Below are 26,497 nucleotides of genomic sequence, written 5' to 3' on the forward strand. Positions count from 1 at the left end.
ACATCAAATCATTCTGAACAACTAGGAAATCAATCTGACGATTAAGAAAACAACCTGCACAATTGAGGAAGAGAACAGATGTGAGGTTCTGAGACATGAACTGAGAGAGAGAGAAAAGCGGCAGTACCTCAGAGGGGAGGGAGCCCTTTTCATAGAGCGAAGTCAAGGAGAGAGGGAGAGAGTGGAGACAGCAATGTGTAGGGTTCCTGCAAGACACTGTGGTGTGGGGATCCCCCTGGGTCACAATAAGAGAGAATGCTCCCCTCCCTGCAGTACATCTGGAAGAGTGTATATTGCCTCTCCAAGGACAAAAGGTCTACCGGACACCATAGAACGGCCATTAAACAGCAGGGGACATCTTTTTGCTGTGCTTCACCATACACTCCATGCACCTGCGCAGCCGTGGGACTCCTTTTCTGGGGCAGAATGGTGCTGGGCGCATCGCTGTAAGGCTCTTCTCCAGGGAAGGGCAGCAGGTCTGCGCCTTGCCAGGTCATTTAAGATTTGGAATTTTGAATCCCAGTCACCGGTCAGAGATAAAACACAGAAGTGCCAGCAGTGCTGACAGTCCAGAGACAGGTTGAAGGCAGGGATCTGACAAAAGCCTGGGACAAAGGAGGGGAGATTGTTCACTTTTCTGTGAGGGCCCCCTGAATAGCAGCAGCTGTGAATTCCACTCCCCACAGGGTTGAGAAGGTGGGTGACACCATCTTCCACCCCCCACCCCCACCAGCAAGGTCGGACTTCCAAGAGAAAAACACAGCACCTCCAGTGGAGGCTGGAGTTGCTTACACTAAACCCCACACCCCTGCACCAGGCTGGGGACAAGTCTGACTGTGAGACAGTGAGCGCAGCTGGCCTCTCCCTCAGAAGACCAACACAGGTCCCTTGCATGTACCAAGTGTACTGATCACAGAGTGCTCCAAAGCATCAGCTTCAGTTCTGGTGGAAATAGAATCAGACTTTCTTTTATTTAATTACTTTAAATTTTTTTTCTTTTATTTTACTTTTTTTCTTTTTTCTTTCAAATCAGGCTTATAGTTTTTTGTTCAATTGTTGTTTTGTTTGTTGACTTTTTTCATTTTTTGGATCAGGCTTCTTTTCTTTCATTATTTATTCTTTCTTTTTCTTTGGAATCAGGCTTACAGTTTCATGTCTGTTTGCTTTTTTGTTCCTTTTCCTTCACTCTTTTCTTGGATCAGGCTTCTTTTTTTTTTTTTTAAATCAGGCTTACCTTAACAAACAAATAAAAGCACACCTAGATAAAGGTCCAAACGCTCCCCACCGCAAGCAAGGAGAAACTGTGCAGAGGACTGACCTGTGGGAAATAGCAGCCAAAACACAACAACTGAGTGCACACAGCATACACCGGAACACTTCCTGAAGCACCAGGCCCTAGACAGCGTATGACCCCTTCTTAATATAGTACTACTCTAGGGAGCAAGAAACATAACAAGCTTTCAAAATGCAAAAGACAGAAACCTAGACATAATGACAAGATGGAAGAAATCTCTCCAAAAGAAAGATCAAGAAGAAATCACAGCCAGGGATTTGCTCCAAACAGATATAAGCAAGGTATCTGAACAAGAATTTAGAATAACAGCCATAAGAATACTAGCTGGGCTTAGAGGAGTCCAAGCTGCCGCTGCTGCCACCACCACTGCTGCTAGAGAGGAGCAAGTCTTCAACTGGCACCAAGAAAGTGAGGATGGTCACCAAGTCATGCACCGAGTGTGACCAACAAGTTCCTGCTGCATGTAAATCTTGTCCTTGTGGTTATGTATTTCTTGATAGGAAACTTCTAAAAGTAAAACACTCAGAGAAATCAACACCTTTTACAGAAATGAACAGTACCATATCTTTGAAATATTTGTGAATACTGTTTTTATAGGAATTTAAACTAGGACATACATAGTGCAGCCACACCAAGTAGAAACATCAATTCTATCTCTGGAGAAGGTTCTGTTAGTGAAAGGACTATATACAGTGGTGGTTTGAAAAATTTTATTTTGGGGATCTGAGTCTGAAAAATGAACCTCAAGGGAGACCCAAATCTGTTTTAAATGAAGATCAATTGAGAACCATGGTTGAAGCTAACCCCAAAATAGCAATTTGAGGCCTTGAACCAGACTTAGAGGAGTTTCTGCTACAATTTCTCAACACCTGGCTGCAATAGGAATGGTAAGACAGTTGGACACCAACTGATGGATGATCATAAACTGAGATGATTAGAGATGTGCTCATACCTTAAGATTTGAAAGAACAGAGACCTATTTTAAAGAAGATCATAAGCTTGGACAAAAAATGAAAGTGGTCTGGAAAATGGTTGGATGTTGATGAAGTTCCCAAACATATGTAAAAACCATTACTACAACCAAAAGAAGGTTCTGGTAACAGTATGGTGGTTTGCAAAGAGAGTATTTCATTATTTTTAACTCAGGCAAAACTAACATTAGCATCTTATTGTCAAGAAGTTGAAATTATGTATCAAAAATGGATCTAAACGCACTCTGCACTGGTTAGCAGACATGGATGGACCTATACTTTTCCATGACAACATCTGACCACCATAGGTGGTGAAATCCCAGACCACCACAGGGAATAACCTAATAGGGCCAAAAACTTTTGCCATATCCATCAAACACACCTGACTTTTTATCAACAGACTACAACCTTTTTCATCATTTGGAACTCTAAGAAACAGAATATTCTACAATAATTGAATAAACTTTAACAATGCTAAATATTATTAATATATAATATTGGAGAAATTTATCATTTGGGGAGAGCAGTTAATGCTAACAGTACATATTTTGGCTGAGTAAAACTTTTTCTGAAAAATAAAAATTAATTAACTAATTAATTAATTTAAAAAAGAATACTAGCTGGGCTTGGAAGAAATATAGAAGACACCAGAGAAATCCTGTCTCCAGAGATAAAAGACCTAAAAACTAGTCAGGCTGAAATAAAAAAATGCTATAACTGAGATGCAAAACTGGATGAAATCACAACAAGAATGGAAGAAGAGGAGGAATGAATAGGTGATATAGAAGATAAAATTATGGAAAATTATGTAGCTGAAAAGAAGAGGGAAAGAGAACTATTAGATCACGAATATAGACAGGGAACTCAGTGATTCCACAAAGCACAATATCTGTATCACAGAAGTTCCAGAAAAAGAAGAGCAGAAAAAAGGGGCAAAAGGTTTATTTGAACAAATTTGGCTGAGAATTTCCCTAATGTGGGGAAGGAAACAGGCATTCAAGGCCAAAAGGCACAGAGAACTCCCCTCAAAATCAACAAAAACAGGTTAACACCAAGACATATCATAGTGAAACTTGCAAAATATAAAGATAAAGAGAGAATTCTGAAAGCAACTAGGGACAAAAGGTCCTTAACCTGCAAGGGTAGACACATAAGGTTAGCAGCAGACCAGTACATAGAAACTTGGCCAGCCAAAAGAGAGTGGCATGATACATTCAACATGCTGAATGGGAAAAATATGCAGCCAAGACTACTATATCCAGCAACGCTGTCATTCAGAATAGAAGAAGAGATAAAGAGTTTCTAAGACAAGCAAAAACTAAAGGAGTTTGTGAACACTAAGCCAGCTCTGCAAGAAATATTAAAGGGGTTCCTCTGAACGGGAAAGAGAGACCAGAAGAAACAAAGATTAGAAAAGAACAGACACAATCTACAGGAACAGTGACTTTACAGGTAATACAATGGCATTAAATTCATATCTATCAATAATTATTCTGAACGTAAATGGCTTTGATGTTCCAATCAAAAGACACGACGTATCAGATTAGATTAAAAAAAAAAAAAGACCCATCGATATGCTGCTTACCAGAGATTCATCTTAGAACCAAAGACACCTCCAGAGTGAAAGGGAGGGGGTAGAGAAACATTTATTATGATAGTGGACATCAAAAGAAAGCCGGAGTAGCCATCCCTATATCAGACAAATTAGATTTTAAACCAAAGACTGTAATAAGAGACAAAGGACACTACATCATAATAAAGGGGTCTATCCAACAAGAAGATCTAACAATTGTAAATATTTATGCTCCCAACTTGGGAGCAGCCAAATATATAAAACTAATAACAAACATAAAGGACCTCGTTGTTAACAATACAATAACAGTAGGGGACTTTAACACCCCACTCACAGCAATGGACAGATCATCTAAGCAGACCAAAAAGAAACAATAGCTTTGAATGACACAATGGACCAGATGGACTTCACAGATATATTCAGAGCATTTCATCCTAAAGCAGCAGAATACACATTCTTTTTGAGTGCACATGGAACATTCTTCAGAATAGATCACATACTGGGTAACAAATCAGGCCTCAAGCAGCACAAAAAGACTGAGATCATACCAGGCATATTTTCAGACCACAACGCTATGAAACTTAAGTCAAGCACAAGAAAAAATTTGGAAAGACCACAATTACTTGGAGGTTAAAGAACATCCTACTAAAGAATGAATGAGTTAACCAGGAAATTAAAGAATAAATAAATAAATATATGGAAGCAAATGAAAATGAAAACATGACAATCCAAAGCCTTTAGGATGCAGCAAAGGTGGGCATAAGAGGAAGTATAGAGCAATAGAGGCCTTTCGCAGGAAGCAAAAAAAGCCTTCAACACACAATCTAACCTTACACCTAAGGGAGCTGGAAAAAACAGCAAATAAAGCCTAAAACCAGCAGGAGAAGGGAAATAATAAACATTAGAGCAGAAATCAATGATACAGAGATCAAACACACAGAACAGATCACCGAAACTAGGCACTGGTTCTTTGAAACAATTAACAAGATTGAGGAGTGCCTGGGTGGCTCTGTCAGTTAAGCAACTGCCTTTGGCTCAGGTCATGATCCCAGGGTCCTGGGACTGAGCCCCACGTCGGGTTTCCTGCTCAGCAGGGAGTATGCTTCTCCTTCCTGTCTGCTGCTCCTCCAGCTTGTGCTCTCCTGCTCTCTGTCAAATAAATAAATAAAATCTTAAAAAAAAAAAAAAGATTGATAAACTCCTACCCAGACTTATCAAAAAGAGAATGAACCCAATAAATAAAATCATGACAGAAAGAGGAGAGATAACAACCAACACCAAAGAAATACAAACAAGTGTAAGATAATATTATGGGCAATTATATGCCAACAAACTAGGCAATCTGGAAGAAATGGGTAAATTTCTAGAAACATATAAACTACCAAAACTGAAACAGGAATACAAAATCTGAACAGACCCATAACCCACAAAGAAACTGAATCAGTAATCAAAAATCTCTCAACAAACAAGTGTCCAGGGCCAGACGGCTTCCCAGGGAAATTCTACCAAACATTTAAAGAAGAATGAATAACTATTGTTCTGAAGCTATTCCAAAAAAAGAGAAATGGAAGGAAAACTTCCAAACTCATTCTATGAGGCCAGCATTACCTTGATTCCAAAACCAGACAAAGACCCCACCAAAAAAGAGAATTAAAGATCAATATCCCTGATGAATATGGATGTCAAAATTCTCACCAAGATACTAGCCAACAGGATCCAACAGTACATTAAAAGAATTATTCACCACAATCCAGTGGGATCTATCCCTGGGATGCAAGGGTGGTTCAATATCTGCATACCAATCAACGTGATACACACATTAATAAAAAGGATAAGAACCATATGATGGTTCTGCATCTCTCAACAGATGCAGAAAAAGCATTTGACAAAATATAGCACCCTTTCTTGATAAAAACCAAGAAAGGAGGGATAGAAGGAACATACCTCAATATCATAAAGGCCATATTGAGAGACCCACAGCTGATATCCTCAGTGGGGAAAAAGTGAGAGCTCATCCCCTAAGGTCAGGAACATGACAGGGATGCCCACTCTTACCACTGTTGGTCAACACAGTAATGGAAGTCCTAGCCTCAGCAATCAGACAACATAAAGAAATAAAAAGCATCCAAATTGGCAAGGAAGAAGTCAAACTTTCACTCTTTACAGAAGAGTACTCTGTACAAAATGCGAAAGACTGCCCCAAAACTGCTAGAACTGACACGTGAATTCAGCAAAGTTGCAGGATATAAAATCAATGCACAGAAATCAATTGCATTCCTACAGACTAACAACGAAACAGCAGAAAGAGAAATCAAGGAATTGATCGCATTTACAGTTACACCAAAAACCATAAGATACCTAGGAATAGACCTAACCAAAGAGGAAAAGATCAGTATGCTGAAATGTATAGAACACTTATGAAAGAAACTGAAGAAGACACAAGGAAATGGAAAAACATTCCATGCTCCTGGACTGGAAGAATAAATATTGTTTAAGTGTCTATACTACCCGAAGCAATCTACACATTCAATGCAATCCCTATCAAAATAACACCATTTTTCAGAGCTAGAACAAATAATCCTAAAACTTGTATGGGATTAGAAAGGCCGCGAACAGCCAAAGGAATGTTGAAAAGAAAAACAAAGCAGGAGGCATCACAATCCTGGACTTCAAGCTCTATTACAAAGCTGTAATCATCAAGACAGTATGGTACTGGCACAAAAACAGACATCTAGGTCAATGGAACAGAATACAGAACCCAGAAATGGACCCTCAGCTCCATGGTCAGCTAATCTTTGACAGAGCAGGAAAGAATATCCAATAGAGAAAAGACAGTCTCTTCAACAAATGGTATTGGGAAAACTGGAAAGCCACATGCAGAAGAATGAATCTGGACCACTTTCTTACACCACATACAAAAATAAATTCAAAATGGATGAAAGACCAAATGTGAGACAGGAATTCATCAAAATCCTGGAGTGAGAAAACAGGCAGCAACCTCTCTGACCTCAGTCGCAGCAACTTCTTGCTAGACATGTCTTCGAAGGCAAGGGAAACAAAAGCAAAAATGAACTACTGGTACCTCATCAAGATAAAAAGGTTTTGCACAGCAAAGGAAACGATGGACAAAACCAGAAGACAACCTACAGAATCGGGAAGATATTTGCAAACGTCTTATCAGATAAAGGGCTAGTATCCAAAATCTATAAAGAACTTAACAAAGTCAACACCCAAAAAACAACAAATCCAGTCAAGAAATGGGCAGAAGACATGAACACAGATTTCTCCAAAGAAGACATACAAATGGCTCACAATCACATGAAAAAATGCTTAATATCACTTAGCATCAGGGAAATACAAATGAAAGCCACAATGAGATACCATGTCACACCAGTCAGAATGGTTAAAATGAACAAGACAAGAAACAACAAATGTTGGCAAGGATGCAGAGAAAGGGGAACCCTCCTACACTGTTGGTGGGAATGCAAACTAGTACTCTGGAAAACAGTATGGAAGTTCCTCAAGAAGTTAAATATAGAGTTACCCTAGGACCAAGCAATTGTACTACTCGGTACTTATCGAAAGGATACAAACATAGGATACAAACATTGGGATTGGAAGGGGCACATGTTTATAGCAGTAATGTCCACAAGAGCCAAACTATGGAAAGAGCCCAGATGTCCATCGACAGAGGAATGGATAAATTAGAGGTGGTATATATATATACAACGGAATATTACTCAGCCACCAAAAAGAATGAAATCATGCTATTTACATCAACGTAGATAGAACTAGAGGATATTATGCTAAGCAAAATAAGTCAGAGAGAGACAAATATCATGATTTTGCTCCTGATGTGGGTTTTAAGAAACAAAACAGATGAACATAGGGGAAGGGAAGGAAAAATAACGTAAGACGAAAAGAGAGAGGGAGGAAAACCATAAGAGATGCTTAAATATAAAGAACAAACTGAGGGCTCCTGGAGGGGAGGAGGGGAGGGGGAGGGCACTTCTTAGGATGAGGAGTGGGTGTTATATGTAAGTGACGAATCACTAAATTCTACTCATGAAACCAATACTACACTATATGTCAACCAACTTGAATTTAAATTTAAAAATTAATAAATTTTTAAAAAAATTAACAGAAAATTTTAAAAAAATTAAAAAAGATACCACCCAAAGACTCTGACCAGTAGGAATGATATTGTTATAGATTAGTTTTGTCGGCCATATGTTAGGGAACAGGAAGTTGTGGCAGGTCCTCATCAAAGCAATTTGGAGATCTAACGGATGATACCAGAATTAGGAGTTTTTCAATGTGGAAACAAAATAAAGGGGAAGGTAGCAGCCTGGACCTATAGGATAAGATCAGACTATCTTTTCCTAAAACAGTGGGCACTTCCCAAGATGCAAGGGCTTATATTTGGAGTTCAAAAACTAAGGCAGTGATGTTTAAAACTAAAGTTGATCACTTTCCTCTGCTTCCTTCTCATCAAAGGGTGTGAGTCAGCCCACAGCTATCTGGAATCATTTGCATGCCTGCATCAGAGAGTAAATGATATGACAAGTATAGAGGATGTAAATTTATTTTGAGAACTCAACACTGAGGTGTTAGTGAAACATGTACTTCTCTCATTAAGGAAATAAAGAAAAACCTAAACTGTTTTCTTTAGATTCAATTAGAAAACACCCTTACTAATAAAAATATTTAAAATCTAAGACTGGTATATACACACCCACGAAATAAGTATATTTATTTTAAAAATGTAACTACTTTTTCATAATTTCAAAATAAATAGTTCTCACCTAAGCCTTCTCTTCAAAAGAGAATAAAAATAAATCAAGTAACTACCTAAATTACTGCCATAAACAAAATATGTAGTTGTAGAATATATTTCTTAATACATTGTAGGATACTAAAATTGGTATTTTAATGCCAAAAATGTTTAGCCAAGTGCAATCATGTACAAACATCTGCTGAAAAACAGCAGACAATAAGGCCTGCAAATTAAAAATCACCTCCAAGAAATGTCTACTCCAATTATCTAATCAGTTCTCTCACACTGGGTCTGATTTCACGGAAGTAGCCACTATTTAAAGTTGCAAGTATTTACATTTTTCTTTTAAGTGAACACAATTCTTTTTCTTAGGACATACTTACTGAATATAGACTATGTACAGGGAGATCATGACAGGTTACAAAGATGACTAGCAAATGGCTTCTGCCCTCAAGGTTCTTCAGTGTAAAAGATAATAAAGATAAACACGGAAAGAACTCTAAATAAAGACTGACCACGGTGAATGCTCTTCGAGGTCAGAATGCAGGCATAGCTCTACTGGGTACGTATGCTTGGGTGTGGGAAAGTAACCTGGAGGAGGACTCCTGAAAAGTTTTTTTGGGCTGGCCTTTTAAGGATTGGTAGGATCAGGACACGCAAAGATGGTGAGGAAGGACATCCTAGGAAAATGAAATATTGAATGAGGGCTTTGAATTGAATAAAAGCAAGGGACATAAATAGGGTACAGTGAGCTTGGTCAGTAGGGTCAGAGTATAAGATTCAAAATAGGAGGAATGGAAAATGAAACTGGAAATGGGGGCCAATAGCCATGTCATGGAGGCACTTAATGTTAAGCTAAAATATTCAAACTATTCGATAACACTCAAGATTTTAGATTACTACTTCATTACCTAGAAAAAATGTATATATAAAACAGATTTAGGGGCAGGATGAAGAGAAAAGGGAGGGATAAAGGCCAGGTAAAAGGGTACTTACAACAGACCAGATTAAGAAATAATGAGGTCATGTATTAGAACAGTGGCAACAGGAATAGAAAGAAGGGAAAAGATGGGAAAGATATGGCTGTTGAGTGATTTCTTCGGCCACTACACCCACCATGCACCTTATCCCTCAGTCAAACCAAATCTTACCATTCACCATTTTTTTTATGCCTCTCTAATTTTGTACCTAATATTTACTCTGCCTAGTGAACTCCTATTCCATTCAGATGTAACAGCCTCTAAAAACTTTCCCCAGATTCTACTACCCAATTCATTAGACAGAGGTGCTCTAGATTCTGAGTATTTGTGAATACCCCAATTACAGCAGTTAATTAAACTGTATTTTAAGTTTTGGTACGCCTATCTGGTTCCCCCTGAAGACCGTAAGTTTCCTGAGGGCAGAGGTCCATACATTATTAGTATTTTGATCCAACCTGTCTTTCGTAAAGAACTTGGTAAGAATAGGATTCAATAAGTGCGGAATACTGAAAAGCCAGAATGGGAGGAACTTGAAGACTAAGTGACTAGAAGCTGGGAACCCACGGACTATGCCTTTAATTATGAAGTAGCACTGCAAACTTAATATATGATTGTGAAATAAATACATTTACAGCAAAGTTTCTAGTGAGACAGCACTTAAATATTCTTTTTTAGCAAGAGAAACTATCTTTTGAAATGCGTAGAATACTTCTATTTGTGCTCCCTTTGGAGCAATATATTTTGTTCTAAAAGAACCATCTCATTTCCCCTAATAGTTATGTAGAGGTGGAGTAGCTAGACACACACTGTCGTGGGGAAGAGGGCATAGCCAGATGCTTTTTGACTTGGCAAGGAACTAGCACACTGGTACCCAAAGTGTGTACCAGGGCCCACTAGGGTGCTGCAGCAAATTCATGAAGAATGTGCAGACATTTTATATTTTTGAAGGAAATGCACTGATACTCAACATCTGTTGGCCAAATTACCAGCTTGAGGTAGTTAATGGTTTCATCGTTAGATAGTTCTATACTCATTTCCTTTGTGAAGCTGGATTTTCAGTTGTGATTAAAAAAAAATATGCTGTGTGAAAAATCAGCATGGCACAGGAAATGGAGGTGGCAGTATCCAATTTGATTCCAAGGTTTGAGAAATTGGGTAGTGCCCAACAGGAACAGACATCCTATGCATGGCTATTTAAGATTGAAATAAAAATATTACTTTCTTTCAATTTAGGTATATTACTTTTTTCAAATGGCTACTAAGCTGTCAGGATATAAATACTTATTAAGTTGTTTGGACCTAATTACTTAATAAATGGAATTATTAGGTACTTCTTTTGGCCTATGGCTGCTATGAAAAACATCACTCTGACAATCAAGGACACCATAAACTCAGAAAGTGGGAGACTCCGACCTACAGGTTCTGGAGACAGATGGAATCTTGCCACTGCTCTCCCAAATCTATTTGGCACTCCAAGCTTAAATGGGCTGGGAAGTTCCTTCTCTGAGAAAGGAAACCAAGATCCTTTTGAAGGTTCAAAGTTACTGAAACCTGTCATATGGGTTACTGCAGCCCTCATAAGAGTTACAGGTAGCAAGAAAAGAATACAGTGTAGTTCCCCTAGCCACATCACTCAGTTGTAGATTATACAAAGTTAGCCCTTGCTCAGTTAGCCTCTCTGGTTCCATGAGCTTGCCTGTAGAAGAGACCAGGAATATAAAAACTGAAACAAGGTCACTAAATAGCTGAAACGCTGGGAAATCAGACCTACTGTATTATGGAGTGGGTGGGCAGAAGTAAGTGAAATGCTGAATAGAAAGGTGCCCTTTTCTTTTCCCAGAACTGCTGGAAATTACTACCAGCCCAGCTAGGGCAACTTATTCAATTGCTGTAGTGATTCCTTTAGTTTACTTGGAACTGTTCTGGGCGCCAGAACACCTGGTTTAGGTGCCCTGGTTTTGATATAAGACTACATACCAGCAACAGTAGCAAGAATATCAAGAGTAACAGAGAATGGGAACTTTGCACAATTAATCTAGCATTCCATTATCTTTTCTTCAATGCAAGAGTCAAGACCTACTCTTCTAGACCTAATGTGCAACCCCAGAGCTCTTGAACTCCCCCTGGGAAATTTGGTTGGTCAGGGAAAGAAGAAAGACATTCTTGTATTACCAGGGGCTGTGGTTGAGTAACAAATGTGATCTCACTGGTATCCCAAGCTTGTTCAGTGGTGCACATCAGTTTCACGTTTAGAAAGTAAGAAAAAGTTGTTAGAGCAAACAGCTATGGGAGAAAAGCAAAAACCCTAAGCTTGCTTTCTTCATCTGTAAGACTGGAATACCAGCACCAATCTCATAGTTATAAATTAGGTAATGTACATAACACACTTTGCTCAGGGCTTGGCAAAGAATGAATGCTCAATAAATAGCAGTATGACTTGTCACCATCATGGTGGCAGTTATTGCATAAAAGGAAAAACAACAGATCTGCCAAACTGATAATAAAAATACACTCAGAAAATATAGAATGAATAAGGATCGGGTTAACTTGCAGTGAATCTGTATGCTTAATTCTAGGGATGCCTGGGCGTTTGGTCCCAAACTAGCTTTATAAAGTGCTGTTTTAAGTCTGAAACTCCCTTAGAGGTACTCTGTACTAGTCTGTCTGGACTGCTTATTGAAAATGTATAGACTAGGGGCGCCTGGGTGGCTCAGTCGTTAAGCGTCTGCCTTCAGCTCAGGGCATGATCCTGGCGTTCTGGGTTCGAGCCCCATGTCAGGCTCCTCCGCTGGGAGCCTGCCTCTTCCTCTCCCACTCCCCCTGCTTGTGTTCCCTCTCTCGTTGGCTGTCTCTCTCTCTGTCGAATAAATAAAAAATTTTTAAAAAAATGTACAGACTGTGTGCACCTGACTTAATTTATTGTGCAATCTACTTTCAGCTATATGACCAGCAGAGTATCAAAGATTCTCAGTGAACTTGTGCCTTGGCTCCCCTGAAACCAAGGTTATCTTAGACGTATCTCGGTGGTTCACAGTTAGAAGACAAAGTGTGTCCTGTGTGACTAAAAATCACCTTAGTCATTTTTCTCCTGCTGCACCATACCTTCAGCTGCTACTAAAGCCTTATGAGAATCTCATAGGTTCTTTCAATTATCTAATGTTGTGTAGTGGCCACAATATACTTTGATGATTAATAAATATTTGGGAGATATGAGATTTTAAAATATTAGAAATTCTTCAGAATGTAAATTAAGGTCTATTTCTGGTCCTTATTTATAAGGATCTGACATTTGTGACAAAATCATAAGGAAGCATCCTTTACAATAACTTATATGCTTACTTTTATTAACTTCGAGTTTGGTCAAATGTATGCTGACAGCCCATCATCATTAGAATTTTAACAACAGACCACAAAGAAGATCTTAAGGCTAGAATAAGAAATGAAAATTATACAATGACATATATAAAAACAATCAGGAGTAGCGACAACAAAAGACACTGAATAATTAAATTATTTTCTATTCATTTTTAGGTTATCTGATAGTTCAGGTAGCTATTCAATATTTTACATGATCGTTGTGGATATCGATAGTAATATATCATTTATGCAGAAAACACTCAAATAAACCCAGTCTCATGAACTGAGAAACAAGAGATGACCAAGGTCTTACAATTTTTCCTATGCTTTACCTACAAGGAAGCCACAGCTCCCTTATATTCATCAAGGATCAACTTATGCAACCCTCATCCACGAGCCTGGCGATGAAACTTGAAAGCCTCACTGCACATTACAGCTGAAAAGTAGAAGGTGCAGGGATGGGCAGAACTACTTCGACACATTAAGAGAAACAAGAAGTGAAAGCTGACTAATCTGAACGCAAGGGAAAAAGAGACAGAAGGCCCTTTGAGGGTTATTTGGAATAGGCTTCAACCTCCCCCTTCCCCCATACTAACAACTCCCAAAGCTGTAGGCATCAGTGATTATGTTTATAATGATGAATCTGAGTCACCAAGAAAGGACCATGATGTTCAGGACATTGTTTAGGAAGGAAGTAGATTATATGATCTGTTTAGAACTATTTCCATAAAAATACTTTTTAAAACTTTTTTTTAACACTTAACTAAAAAGGTAAGCATCAGTAATCTGCAAAATGTATTTATTCAAATGGAAAGTTTGTTCCTAGACAAATGTTGTGTAAATGTTGGCACAGCAACAACTGAATCTATAATGGGTCCACACTCTAAAGAGGAAGTTGTTTCTCTTTTCTGAATAAATCTCTAATATCTTGTGTAGTTGTGAATTCTCACAAGACTGCAGAATATGCTAAGCCATCCACTTACATGAGCCTCCTGTTTGTCACATGAACACTGACTTTTGAAACAATCTTTTCGAAGCCAATATCTGTTCACCACTTTCACCAACCCTGAATTGAAACCAGTGAAACTGCAAGAAAAGAGAGGAGTATAATATGGTGAAAAGGTCCTAAATTTATAGTCACAATATGCAGATTCCTGTGCCAGCTCTGGCACTAAACTGGCTGCATGATTCTTTATTTTCTTGCTTAATTTATCTGGGCCTGTCTCCTAATTTGTGAAGCTTAGGTGTTATATATGATTTCTTAGGCCCTCTCAGTTGTAACTGTGAAGTTTTATAACTGGAAAGATTTTTGTTGAGTAGGCGTAGTGTATCTTATCCAAATCCTTTTGAAATATGAATACACTATTTTCCAGCCAAGCAACCACCATCCCCCAAACCAACAGCAAATAAATAAATAACAAGAGAAAATCAACAAGTCACACCCTCCCCACCCAACCCTGTGCTCAGAATTATATTAAAACTACAACACGTCATATTCATAATTCCTTGTTTTCTTGCTTCTAAGCCATTTTGATACTATTATTTACTCAGCTGGTCACGCATACAATGCCTTCAAGGTTTTTTCTGGCTGAAAAAGGTATTAAGTAGGTATTTCTTATCATAGACTGACGGAAATAACTTTCCTAAAAAAACACATACTCACATTCCAAAATGACATTTCATTTAATAAAAAAATAAAATTATGCAAATGCCATTTGGACCATCTTCCTATTTCTTGATAAGGTAGGAAAAAAAATTAAGTATTTCCCAATTGTATTTCACCTCTGTAACCTATCTGTAGAACTTAAAAGTTAATTTTTTCATAGGGGGTAGGTGTTCTAATTCAAACTTTGTTGTATAGTAGTGTTCATATACCCAATCAAGATGTCACAGATGTACAGCTTAGGATGATATGTAGTATATATATATGTTTTCATGGGAATTAGGGAGCTGAAGCCCATATTAGAACTCAGATATTTAAAAAATTAATTTGAAGTTACAGGACTGAGCTAGTGAGAGCGGGAAGCCTCAGGGTTTGAGAGAAGAAATAATCTTGAAGCTGCTTTTTAAGGACAATGTGGTGGTTATGATCACTACCTAACACTTAAAAAATATATATCTTGGGGCGCCTGGGTAGCGCAGTCGTTAAGCGTCTGCCTTCGGCTCAGGGCGTGATCCCGGCGTTCCGGGATCGAGTCCCACATTGGGCTCCTCCGCTGGGAGCCTGCTTCTTCCTCTCCCACTCCCCCTACTGTGTTCCCTCTCTTGCTGTCTCTCTGTCACATAAATAAATAAAATCTTTAAAAATATCTATATCTATATATCTTTGTGCCTCCAGAGGTATGTGACAAAATGCCAGATGGTAACAGGCAGGTTTCCAGGAATAAGTGTAGAGCAAATGCCAGAAATGGACTTCTATAAGAGAGAAAACAACAGAGGTAATATATGTCTATAAAGTCAATATTCTCTAAAAACAAAACAAACATGGTTCCCCCAAGAGTGAGTTTTACTAACTCAATATGGTTTTCTTTAAAACCAAATTTTACAACGTATATTCAGATATCTCTTGTCCAATGATTTCATGCTTAATAAGGAATAATGAGATACAGAGAAATGGTCTAGTAGATTATCTCATAAAAAAAGGTAGAAGGCCAAATTTTCTTTTGAAGGAATTTTACATTCATAACTCCTTATTAAAGAATTTTTCATGAGATGGTAGATGGCAGCAATCAAGTTACGAGCGATCATAAGAATTGATTTAAAGGTAGGATACTCTTAATACATGATATTTATGGGTGAGGGGGTGCACATTACCCACAGGAAACAGAGAATTAGCAAATGGTCTAATTTATACAAAATTAAGCACACAGTCAGGTAGAATCATCAAAACAGAAGAATTCCATAGATGGATATTTCTCGTCACTAGTGCCTCGACTGTATCAGCAAGAGTATCATTTGTCTTAGTGGTTACAATTCTTAGAACCATGAACATTTCTTTTTAGTTTATGGATCGTATCTACACTGATTATAGTTCTTTCCCATATGGAAGAATACGGAAATAACTATAACTGATAATGGCCATTTAATGGGAAAAAAGGCAGGTAGACAGAACTCACCAAATACAAAATATGGTTTTAAATACCTAGCTCTATGTTCTAGCTAATGCTTTACAACTTGTCAACATAGACAGTACGATATTACCTATGTAATAGTTAGCTGTAATCTAGACTCTAGGAGTGGATAATTGTCCTAACAGAACATGTTCTACAGTTAATCAAAAAGCCACATTCCAGAGGTGGCTACTCAGACAGGATTCAAAAGAGAGCACTCAGCTACCTTTTTCTCCTGCCAACAACAGCAGAGCATAATGGATTTAGGAAATGGAGTCTGACAAATTAGCGCCTTTGTAAATTAGCACACGGACTTTAGAAATGACTTTTTACTGGTGGAATTAATATTGTTTATATGTGAATCTTCTCTAGGAATGATAGCAGAATGCAACCTTTTGCTTGCTTTGCCTCAAGGGGAGGTGCTAATTACCAGGAATACTTTGTTTTCTTCCTTTCCCTCATGGTGGCTCCTCAGGGATCCCTTTAGAAAACCTAGGGTTGGGGCGCCTGGGTGGCACAGCGGTTAAGCGTCTGCCTTCGGCTCAGGGCATGATCCTGGCGTTATGGGATCGAGCCCCACATCAGGCTCCTCTGCTGGGAGCCTGCTTCTTCCTCTCCCACTCCCCCTGCTTGTGTTCCCTCTCTTGCTGGCTGTCTCTGTCTCTGTCGAATAAATAAATAAAATGTTTAAAAAAAAAAAAAAGAAAGAAAACCTAGGGTTTTACTGAGCACAATGGAAACCACCGATCCATCTCAATCCCTTCATTTTATTGACAAGAAAACTGAAATCCAGAGGTTAAGTGACTTACCCAAGGACACAACAGCTTGATTATGGAACCAGGGCTATACCCTGGTTTCCAGAACCATATAATGCTCTCCTTTAGACTCAAATTACTTCTTTGAAAAACATCGTAAAATGTGTATTATGGCTTGTCTCTAAAGATTTACTTTCCTTTATTCTAAATCAGTGGTTCTCAGCCCAGGGCAATTTTACACCCCTAGGGAACATTTAGCAATGTCTGGATACATTTTTTGGTTGTCACAACTTGGAGAGGAAGGAACCACTGGCATTTAGTGTGAAGAGGCCAACGATGTTGCTCAACATCTTAGAACACACAGGACAGCACGCCCCCCCCCATACAAAGAATTATCCAGCCGAAAATGTCAACGGTCATTCCTACATACACATCTCAAAGAACTGAAAATAGATATTCAAACAAAAACTTGGACAACAATGTTCGTAGCAGCATTACTTACAATAGCCAAAAGGTGGAAACAACCCAAATGCCCATCAACTGATGAACAGATAATCAAAATGTGGTATATTTATACAATGGGATATTATTCAGCCATAAAAGGGATAAGGTACTAATACTAATACAACATGGATAAACCCCCCCAAAAAGAAAAAAAAAGCCAGACACAAAAGGTCTTATGTTGTATTATTCCATTCATATGAAATATCCAGAATAGGTAAATCCATAGAGAAAGAAAGCAGATTACAGGTTGCCAGGGCCTAGGGAGAGGAATGGAGACTGACTGCTTAATGTGTCTGGGGTCTCCTCTGGAGGTGATGAACATTTTTGGAAATAGGTAGTTGCATAACATTGTAAATTACTGTCACTGAATTGTACACGTTAACATGTGAATTCTACGTTACGTGAATTTTGCCTCAAATGAAAAAAAAATGTCAACAATGCAAACCTAACTTATGTACCAAAGGTTATTTTCTTGTTAAATAGGTAAAAGGCAGAGAGGACTGCAGCAAAGACAAAAAGCATCAAGCACTATAATGAGCTTGTTTTATTCTTTTAAAGTAGCTTGACCCTTAAATAGTTACCTCATTTTCCTAGTGGAAGAGACTTGCCAGGAAAAAATAATGGCTGCTGTCAACTCCAAGCAGATTTGTATTACTGTTATAAAATTATGAAGATAAGGGTTTACGATAAACTGGTGACATCATCTAAACTGCAGAGGCATGAATATGCTACAGTAATAAAGAGACTCTGAAATTTAATACAGGCCAGAAAATGAAATAATTAATTGGCTTTAAATGTGTGCCTTTACTTGAACTATAAACCAGGGAGCTGTCAAATAAAATTAGACACTACATAAGAGAAAGTCACTTTACAAGGCTTGTCAGTTTGAATGTTCATTCCCTGTTTGAAAATACAGAGCTGTATGCTCAGAGTTAAAGTTTAGGATTGGCCTCAACTGAGCAGTATTTCAGAGGTGAATCAAAGAGCTTAGAGATTTACCGTGGTAGCTCTAAACCATCTTTCCTTCCACTAAGTCTTGATAAGCGGGGTAACATGTTTGTGTTTCTTGGACTAAAGGAGCCAAGTACATCCAGTGACCCAAAGAAATTATGCTGCTACGTTTTAATAAAAAACAGAGTGTAACCGGCACACTGCCGTTTTTTTATATATTCGTGGATACGAGAACATCAAGGCCATTAAGTCTCCATTAGGTATAGAAAATGAAGACAGAAGCTCACTTTCCAGATTTAGATCTTAGAGACCCAGGATTTTCTTCTAGGCTAGGTAAATTTCTAAAGACTAAATACTGGAAGAGGAGAAACAAAAAATGCTAAGCTACATTATTTTAATTATTCTCCACAAATAAGCCCCGTTTGCTTGCCATCATTCAGCTATTCCTAATATTGTTTTCTATACAATGAAGCAAAATTAATCCTTCTGCAGATTCATGGCTAAATATTATTCCCATTTTGTAAAGCAGGTATAGGAGCATCTTGTAGCTATTACTGAGACAACACAATGAATTTCTTCCAGAAGCTCTGTTCTTAAGACAGTGAAATTCACAATCAATAACTGTATCTTAGGCTAAGAAATATCATGAAATGCTGCTCTAGCACTTAGAACATACACTAAGAGAAGTATGTTCTGATATAAAAGAAATTCACATGGAAAATAAGTATGACTTAAAAATCCAATTCTACTCAAGCATCATAGCAAAACAGGGGTGCTTGAGTGGCTCAGCTGGGTGACCAACTCTTGATTTCAGCTCAGGTCATGATCTCAGGGTTGCAGGATCAAGCCCTGCACTGGGCTCTACACTCAGAAGGGAGTCTGCTTGGATTCTCTCTCCCTTCTCCCTCTGTCCCTCCCCACCCTGTGCTCTCTCTCTCTAAAATAAATCTTAAAAAAAAAAAAAAAAACATTGTAACAAAACAATAACTCCCAAAATTTTTAGCAAGAAAAATCCCAAGGAATTGCTTTGTGGAATATTGAGACTTTTGTCATTTTGTCATGAATATACCAGTTGTTCAGGGGGTGGGGGGATGAAAACATAGAATAGTTTTAATTTCCATCTGAAGGTGATAAAGATACTCTAGCATTATGTACATAACATTTTGTGGGCCTATACATACACATTTATGAAATCCCCACTTTCTCTTTGTGAAAATGTTCATTCTCCAGTGAAATCTTATATATGATTTTATTTATACATGATATTCCTTTTTGTAACAGCATCTCCCCTTGTTGTCTCCTACTACTCTGGTGTTCCACAATGTATTATATTATTCCTGTTAAGAAAAACCACAAAGACAAAAACCTATTGATCAGGAAGGGGGGCTTTCACCAGGTAAGTGGTGTTTTAGACCCCTTACTTTAGGCACCTTGCACTGTGGGTTGTGTCCCCCACTGCTCAGAAGACTTTGATATTTGAGGCACTCCACTATCTGATACATGTGTTTTAGCTGTTATCATAAATGGTGATAAACAGCGAGCCAATTCTCTTTGCCCATCTGTCCAGTCCCCCATGGAATATATGATCATCATAGATCTGAGAAAATATTTTCTTCCATACCTATCAAATCAACAGATAGCTCCTAAGTTTTTAATTGACTTTATACACTACTAATGACTAGGGTATTCAGAACACGGTCTACTGGAAGAAGAGAAAAACTGCATAGGACATAAGGAAACATAGATTTGCATTATGGCTCTCCATTTTATAGGCTGTGGAGTTTAGATAAGACTTTCTCTCGTTACCTTCACAGTTTTATAATACATAAAATAAAAATAATATCCCTATTTACATCATAAGGTTCTCTTACAACTCAAATAAGATAATGTACGAGAAATATCTGTGAGTTACGAAGTGTTCCACAGGTACTTGTTGATATCAAAATAATTATACACTCTTAAAAGTCCCAATACAAAGCTGTAGCACAGAACTCATATATGTGTAGTAAATGGGATTTCAATGACTCATAAAATGGACACTGATGGCGGCCTAATAAAAAATTAAATACGTAAGTATGTTCTCCTCCTCCCACCACCATTTTTAAGACTTGGCTCTCACTTTTTTTCATGTCACATAAAAGAATGATTCATCTAACACATATTAATAAATTATTTCTTATCCAGTATCAAAGAAAACTAAAAAAAATTCACACCAATATTAACTTATCACCTCCACTGTATGGTTTTCCAGCTGTGTTGTTTTCATGCCTCCTCATTAATGAGGCTAGTGCCATGTCTCTGTGATATTTTCCTCTGCTGTCCCTTTGTATGACACATTGAACTATGTTTGTGAGAATCTTTGCCAAATCCAGTAAAAAACCTCCATTGTACGTTGCCAGAAGAGAAAAAAATTACCACACAGTAGCATCCTTTTTCCCCCCCACTAACAGTGACAGCAATTAGCAAGTGAAATCAGGCAAGCTAAGTAAAGCTTAGAGAGTGAAGGATAGAGTCTTCGAGATTCAGGATGTTAAGATGCTTTTAAAGTGGTCAACACAAACACTCAAAATTCTATTATAAGCTTCCATGTGTTTGTAAAGCAGCATTGTTTGGAGCACTTCCCTTATCTCACCTCCAGATTGGAAATATGCCCATCCCTGTCCTATCCTTTAGCAAGAACTCCTTTTAGTTGCCCGACCATTTAAACAAAGATTGGCTGAAGCACCTTTTAGCTCCTAATGATCTCCTTGCTAATGACCTGATGATCATTCTGAAAATGAAGAAAGGAAACAACAAGGAATGTGTTGCTCTGTCTCAGTGCAGCTTCTCCGTATGGTCATGATGAAACCCAACAATTCAAACATTCTCCAAATCCACCTGAAGCTTGAGATTAGGTGAGGACCAAGCCACAGTGAGTTACTCTGGATAGCTGATTTGGAGTTAGGACATGGCATGGATTAGTCCCAGAACTTTCACCAGTTCTTTTCAAATTTACTCAGGTTTTTTACATTCCTAAACTATCAGGAGACTGGTGTATTTTGTGCAGGCTGGGAAAGAAACAGAATCCCTAGGGCTAATCAATCCCCCAGGAAATCACTGGAGAAAACAGGCAAAATCTGACTCAGTAAGGTTCAGGAAGAAATTTTCCATGATTGATCCATAATCCCTGGTGCTGCCTACCTGGGTCCATACTAAGGTGTGGCAAGCGAAGTGCCTGGAGCATAAAACATAAGGAGGGTACTCTTTGTCCCTTGTGCAACGCTGATCCCGGCCCTGCTGCCTACACAAGCGTATGATCAAATAACTTCATTTTAACTGTTAAAAGACAAAACCAATGGGGGTGCCTGGGTGGCTCAATCAGTTAAGCGGCTGACTCTTGATTTCAGCTCAGGTTGTGATCTCAGGGTCACGGATCGAGCCCCGCATCAAGATCTGCATTCAGTGCAGAGTCTGCTTAGGCTTCTCTCTCTCCCTTTCCCTCTGCCCCTCCTCCTGCTTGTGCGCACACTCTCTCTAATAAATAAACCTTTTTAAAAAAGACAGAATACCAACAAAAATACACTTATTCAATAAGGACAGCAATGAGCAGATTTCACTGCTCTCTTCTATATACTTTAGAGTTCTTAACACACTTTTATATGTATCATTATATTATGCCAATCACAACTTTCTGAGGCTAGAAGTGCAGAATGTATAAATCCCACTTGAGAGACAGACAAGCAAATGTAGGGGAACTCGAGGATATGATCAAGGTAGAAGTAGAATTTGAATTCAGGCCTCTAATTATGACCAATACTCATTATACTACACAACACTAAGTCTCCCTCTGAGATCCTTTATGCATCTGGTTTTATGGTCTATGTCGATTAGGATTATTTATGGAGTCACTGGTGGCTGGTTAATATTAACAACAAAATGACCTTGAATTTGTCTGTTGTCTACTGCCCATAAACAGCCACATGAGAAAGGAAAAAAAATCAAAGGAATTTATCTAATGGTTCTTAATGCCAGGCTTTAACATTTTAGGGGAAATCAAAACCATTTATAAATCAACCTCACAGATGAATTTTTTAATACTGTCACTGGTTGCCCAGCAGAATCATACTTCTTTGTTTATGTCATTATCGACAAGGCTTAGAAACCATTGGAAGCATATGGGTAACTTTGCTAAGAGTTGTAAAGAAGCTGGGATTAAGACAGGTCTATATATATCAAGTTTGAGCCTTCTCTGCCTGTCCTGGGAGATGTTCAGAAAAGAACAAAAGGAAGGAAAACAAAAGACCCTAGCCAATGAGCAGCATGTGGTCCGTTGGTCCTTGTCTGAACTGCCCCGCTTCAGACAAAAACTTCCTAACACTAACCAGAAATACAATTTAGATGTCCACAAAAAACTCCGAGTTGCAAATTTAATTTCCTGGATACACAGATTAATATGGAGAAAGTATGAATTATTAAAAAGCAAAGAGAAACTTACTCCTCCCCATGTTTTCTTGTGGTCTCTGGCAGGTCCCTGGATGATGATTCCCTGTATAAAACACAGTACATACACACAGTCAGATTCACAGGGGCTGAGTCACTACATCAAGTAAGTTCCATTAAAGCTGATGTGGTCAACACGAGCATTTCATTTCAGTGCCTTCCAATTTTGCCCCCTTACACAATGTATTCTTCATCACAAATAGAGATCTAACTTCAGGAACAGAAACACAGCATTTTGAAAGCAGGGATTCCATCTGTATCAAGTTACTATGTCCTTGTTTATCTAGCATTAGTTTCTGCCCTTGCCAAATAAAAGTCATGCAATTGGTCACACACTTATTTCTTAGGAAAGCAGTGATATAAACAAAAAATGTTGGACAAAAATGCCAAAAGGTCCAATTTTAATAACCAAGCTGGTATGTTATTAGTTTGCCTATCCCTGGCTTCTCTTCAGTGTCATTCTGTGACAAATCCAATACCCTCTACAGTGTAACATTTTCCTGAATGGTGTCAAACAGCAGTACCCCTAATTAAATTACCCCTGAAGCAAAGCAGCCCACAGAGCTATTACCAATAAACAGTATGAATCAATAACCATGAATTACTGAGAATGGAAATTTTGTAGGAAAAAAAAAACCACATAATCCAAAATGCAGGTATGTGTGGAGGAACAGCAATTCTGCTTTTAAAGATGAAAATATATACAATATATACACTGAAGCTAATTCATATCATAATGCTTCATTTTTTTACAGGGTTCAATCATAGAATTACCACACATTTATTATTCACCTGCCACATTCCCAACATGGAGCTAAGCACCAGAGGCAAAACTGTAAGACATAATCTATCTGTCCATTAAGGAATGTATAACCTACTTGAAGTTAAGCACATAGGGGAGAATGGTATCATCAGGATGGCCATACTGGTCATTCCCAACTACAGTCCCCCTCACAAAAAGACCAACTGGCAACTATCCATAGAAAAAACATCACTGTAATAACCTGACATTAGAAGGGTAAGAGGACTGGACACACTCTGACCCCACTGCCCTTCCCCTACAGTGCCACATAGAGAGGGCTTCCCCCCACCACCTCCTTCCAGGGACTATGGTTTCTACAGTGGGAAAACAGAGCCATGGAGCTCAGCCTACAACACTGATAAGGAGAGGAGCCCAGACTACTGGCCCTACCCAATTGCTGAACATAGCCTGCAGCCGTGCCCAGACAGGAAACCAAGCCGGTAACCCCACCCAATCAAGGAGAATTGCCTATGATCCCACCAGACAAGGAAGTCTAGCCAATGACCTTGCCAACCAGGTGAGCACAGCCCATGGCTTACATGATCAGGAAGATGAGCATGCAGCCCCACTCAACTTCAGGGCACAAACTGTGGGCCCTGTGTAAACACAGATTTCAGCCAATGGCACCACCTGGCTGTGGGGCACAATCTGAGACCCCATACAACCAGGGATGATTGCAGAGCCCAGCCCGTAGCTCTGTCCAATCAAGGAGTTCAACCAGTGGCACCACCCTGCCAGGGAACAGAGCCTGGGACTTTGACACAACCAAAGGTGATTGCAGAGCCCAGCTAATGGCCCCACCTGACTGCAGAGCACAATCAATAGCCCCACCCAAACAAGGAGATGGTTGCCCACTGATCCTGCTTGAACACAGAGCCCAGTCACCAGGCCCACCCAACTGTGGAGCCCAGGCAGCAGCATCCTCCCAAACTCAGAGCATGGACAATGGCCTCACCCAACTAGAGACCCCAACAGCAAGCTCTGCCTTCCCACAGAGGCTACCAGATGACCTGTCCAGTAGCCCCAAGCTATAGTAGCTGGTGAAGGTCTTTCCCTGCTAAAGTGAACCTGTAAAGTTGAAAGAGGAGATTGCTTAAGCAAATGCAGAGACACCAATGTGAAGAATCAAGAATCATGAACAGGTAAACATGACACCACCAAAGGAAACTAATAAAGCTTCAATAAGTGACCCTAACAAAGGTCATTGTCTGAAAAAGAATTCAGAATAATCCTCTTAAAGAACTTTAGTAAACTATAAGAACACACAGACAGCTAAATGAAATTAGGAAAACAAAATGAGAGGTGCAACAAAGAAAGAGAAACCATCAAAATCAGAAATCTTAGAGCTAAAACAGAATGGCTGAATGGATAAACAACAGGATCCCAATGATATACTGTCTACGAGAGACTCACTTTAGCTTTAAGGACACATATAAAATGAAGTGATGAGATAGAAACAGATACTGCAAGCAAATGGTAACCAAAAGGAAATAGGGATAGCTGTACTTATCAGACAAGACAGATTTTAAACTAAAAATGATCACAAGAGACAAAGAAGGTCCTTATATAATGAAAAAGGGTCAGTTCATTAAAAAGATATAACAACTGTAAATATTTATTCACCCAACATTGAAATATGTAAATACATAAAGCAAATGCTAACACAACTAGAAGGAGAAATAAAGAGCAATACAATAATATTTGGGGACTTTAATATCCACTCTCAATGATCAATAGATCATACAGAGAATCAATCAGGAAACAGATTTAAACAACACTAAAGACCAAAGGGACTAAACAGACATAAACAGAACATTCCATCTAACAGTTGAATACATATTTTTCTCAAGTACACATGGACTGTTTTCTATGATAGATCATATGGCAGGCCACAAGTCTCAACAAATTAAAGAAAACATAATCTACCTTTTACAACCACAGTGGTATGAAACTAGAAATCAAAAATAGGAAGAAAGCTGAAAAATTCTCAAATACATAGGAGTTAAAAAAACATACTCCTGACCAACCAATGGACCAAAGAAGAAAACAAAAGGAAAATAAAAAATCTTGAGACATAAAAAAATAGAAACACAACATAAGAAAACCAATGGGATGCAGGAAAAGCAGTTCTAAGAGGGAAGTTTATAGCAGTGAACTTCCAAGGGGGGGGGGGGAACAAGCCCAAAGTTAGTAGAAGAAATAAATACTAAGTATTAGAGCACAAATAAAAGATAGGAACATAGAAAAGATTAACGAAACAAAGAGTTGGTTCATTAAAAAGATGAACAAAATGGACAAATCTTTAGCTAGGCCAAGAAAAAATAAGATCAGAAATGAAAAAGGACACGTTACAAGTAATACCACAAATACAAAGGAAAATGCGACTACTACAAACAGTTACACACCAACAAATTAGACAACCTAGAAAAACTGATATATTCCTAGAAACATATAACCCACCAAGGCTAAATCATGAAGAAATAGAAAATCTGAACAGACTAATAATGAGTAAGGAGATAGAATCAGTAAACAAAAACCTCCCAAAAAAGAAAAGTTGGTTTCCCTGGTGAATTCTACCAAACATTTAAAGAAGAATTAATGCCAATCCTGTTCAAACTCTTCCAAAAAAAGAAGATAAAAATCATATAATCACCTCAATAGATGTAGAAAAAGCATTTGGTAAAATTCAACATCCATTCATGATTTAAAAAGAAAAACACTCTCAACGAATTGGGTACACAAGGAATATATCTCAACATAATAAAGGCCATATAAGAGAAGCCTACATTTAACATCATACTTAATAATGAAAGGTTGAATGCTTTTCCTCTAAGACCAGGAATGGTCTTAGAGTCCCAAGAATGCCCACATTCCCCACTCCTACCCAATACAGTACTGAAGTCCTAGCCAGAGCAATCAGGCAAGCGGGGGGGGGGGGGGGGGG

The 26,497-nt window shown here is 38.5% G+C and overlaps 1 protein-coding gene across 2 annotated transcripts in view; it reads right to left on the reverse strand.

The window, feature by feature from the left end:
* The window catches only part of PRRG1 (proline rich and Gla domain 1), a 138,256-nt gene that overhangs the window by 54,560 nt on the left and 57,199 nt on the right, over window positions 1–26,497 (reverse strand). For both annotated transcript variants that reach the window (XM_040633075.1, XM_040633082.1), the window contains exon 2: window positions 22,747–22,797. In XM_040633075.1, the coding sequence (XP_040489009.1) occupies window positions 22,747–22,756 (10 nt within the window). In that variant the 5' untranslated portion in view covers window positions 22,757–22,797. The remainder of the gene's footprint in view (window positions 1–22,746; window positions 22,798–26,497) is intronic.

The sequence above is a fragment of the Ursus maritimus genome (genome assembly GCF_017311325.1).
Source record: "Ursus maritimus isolate PB19 chromosome X unlocalized genomic scaffold, ASM1731132v1 scaffold_X1, whole genome shotgun sequence".
NCBI classification, from domain to species: domain Eukaryota; kingdom Metazoa; phylum Chordata; class Mammalia; order Carnivora; family Ursidae; genus Ursus; species Ursus maritimus.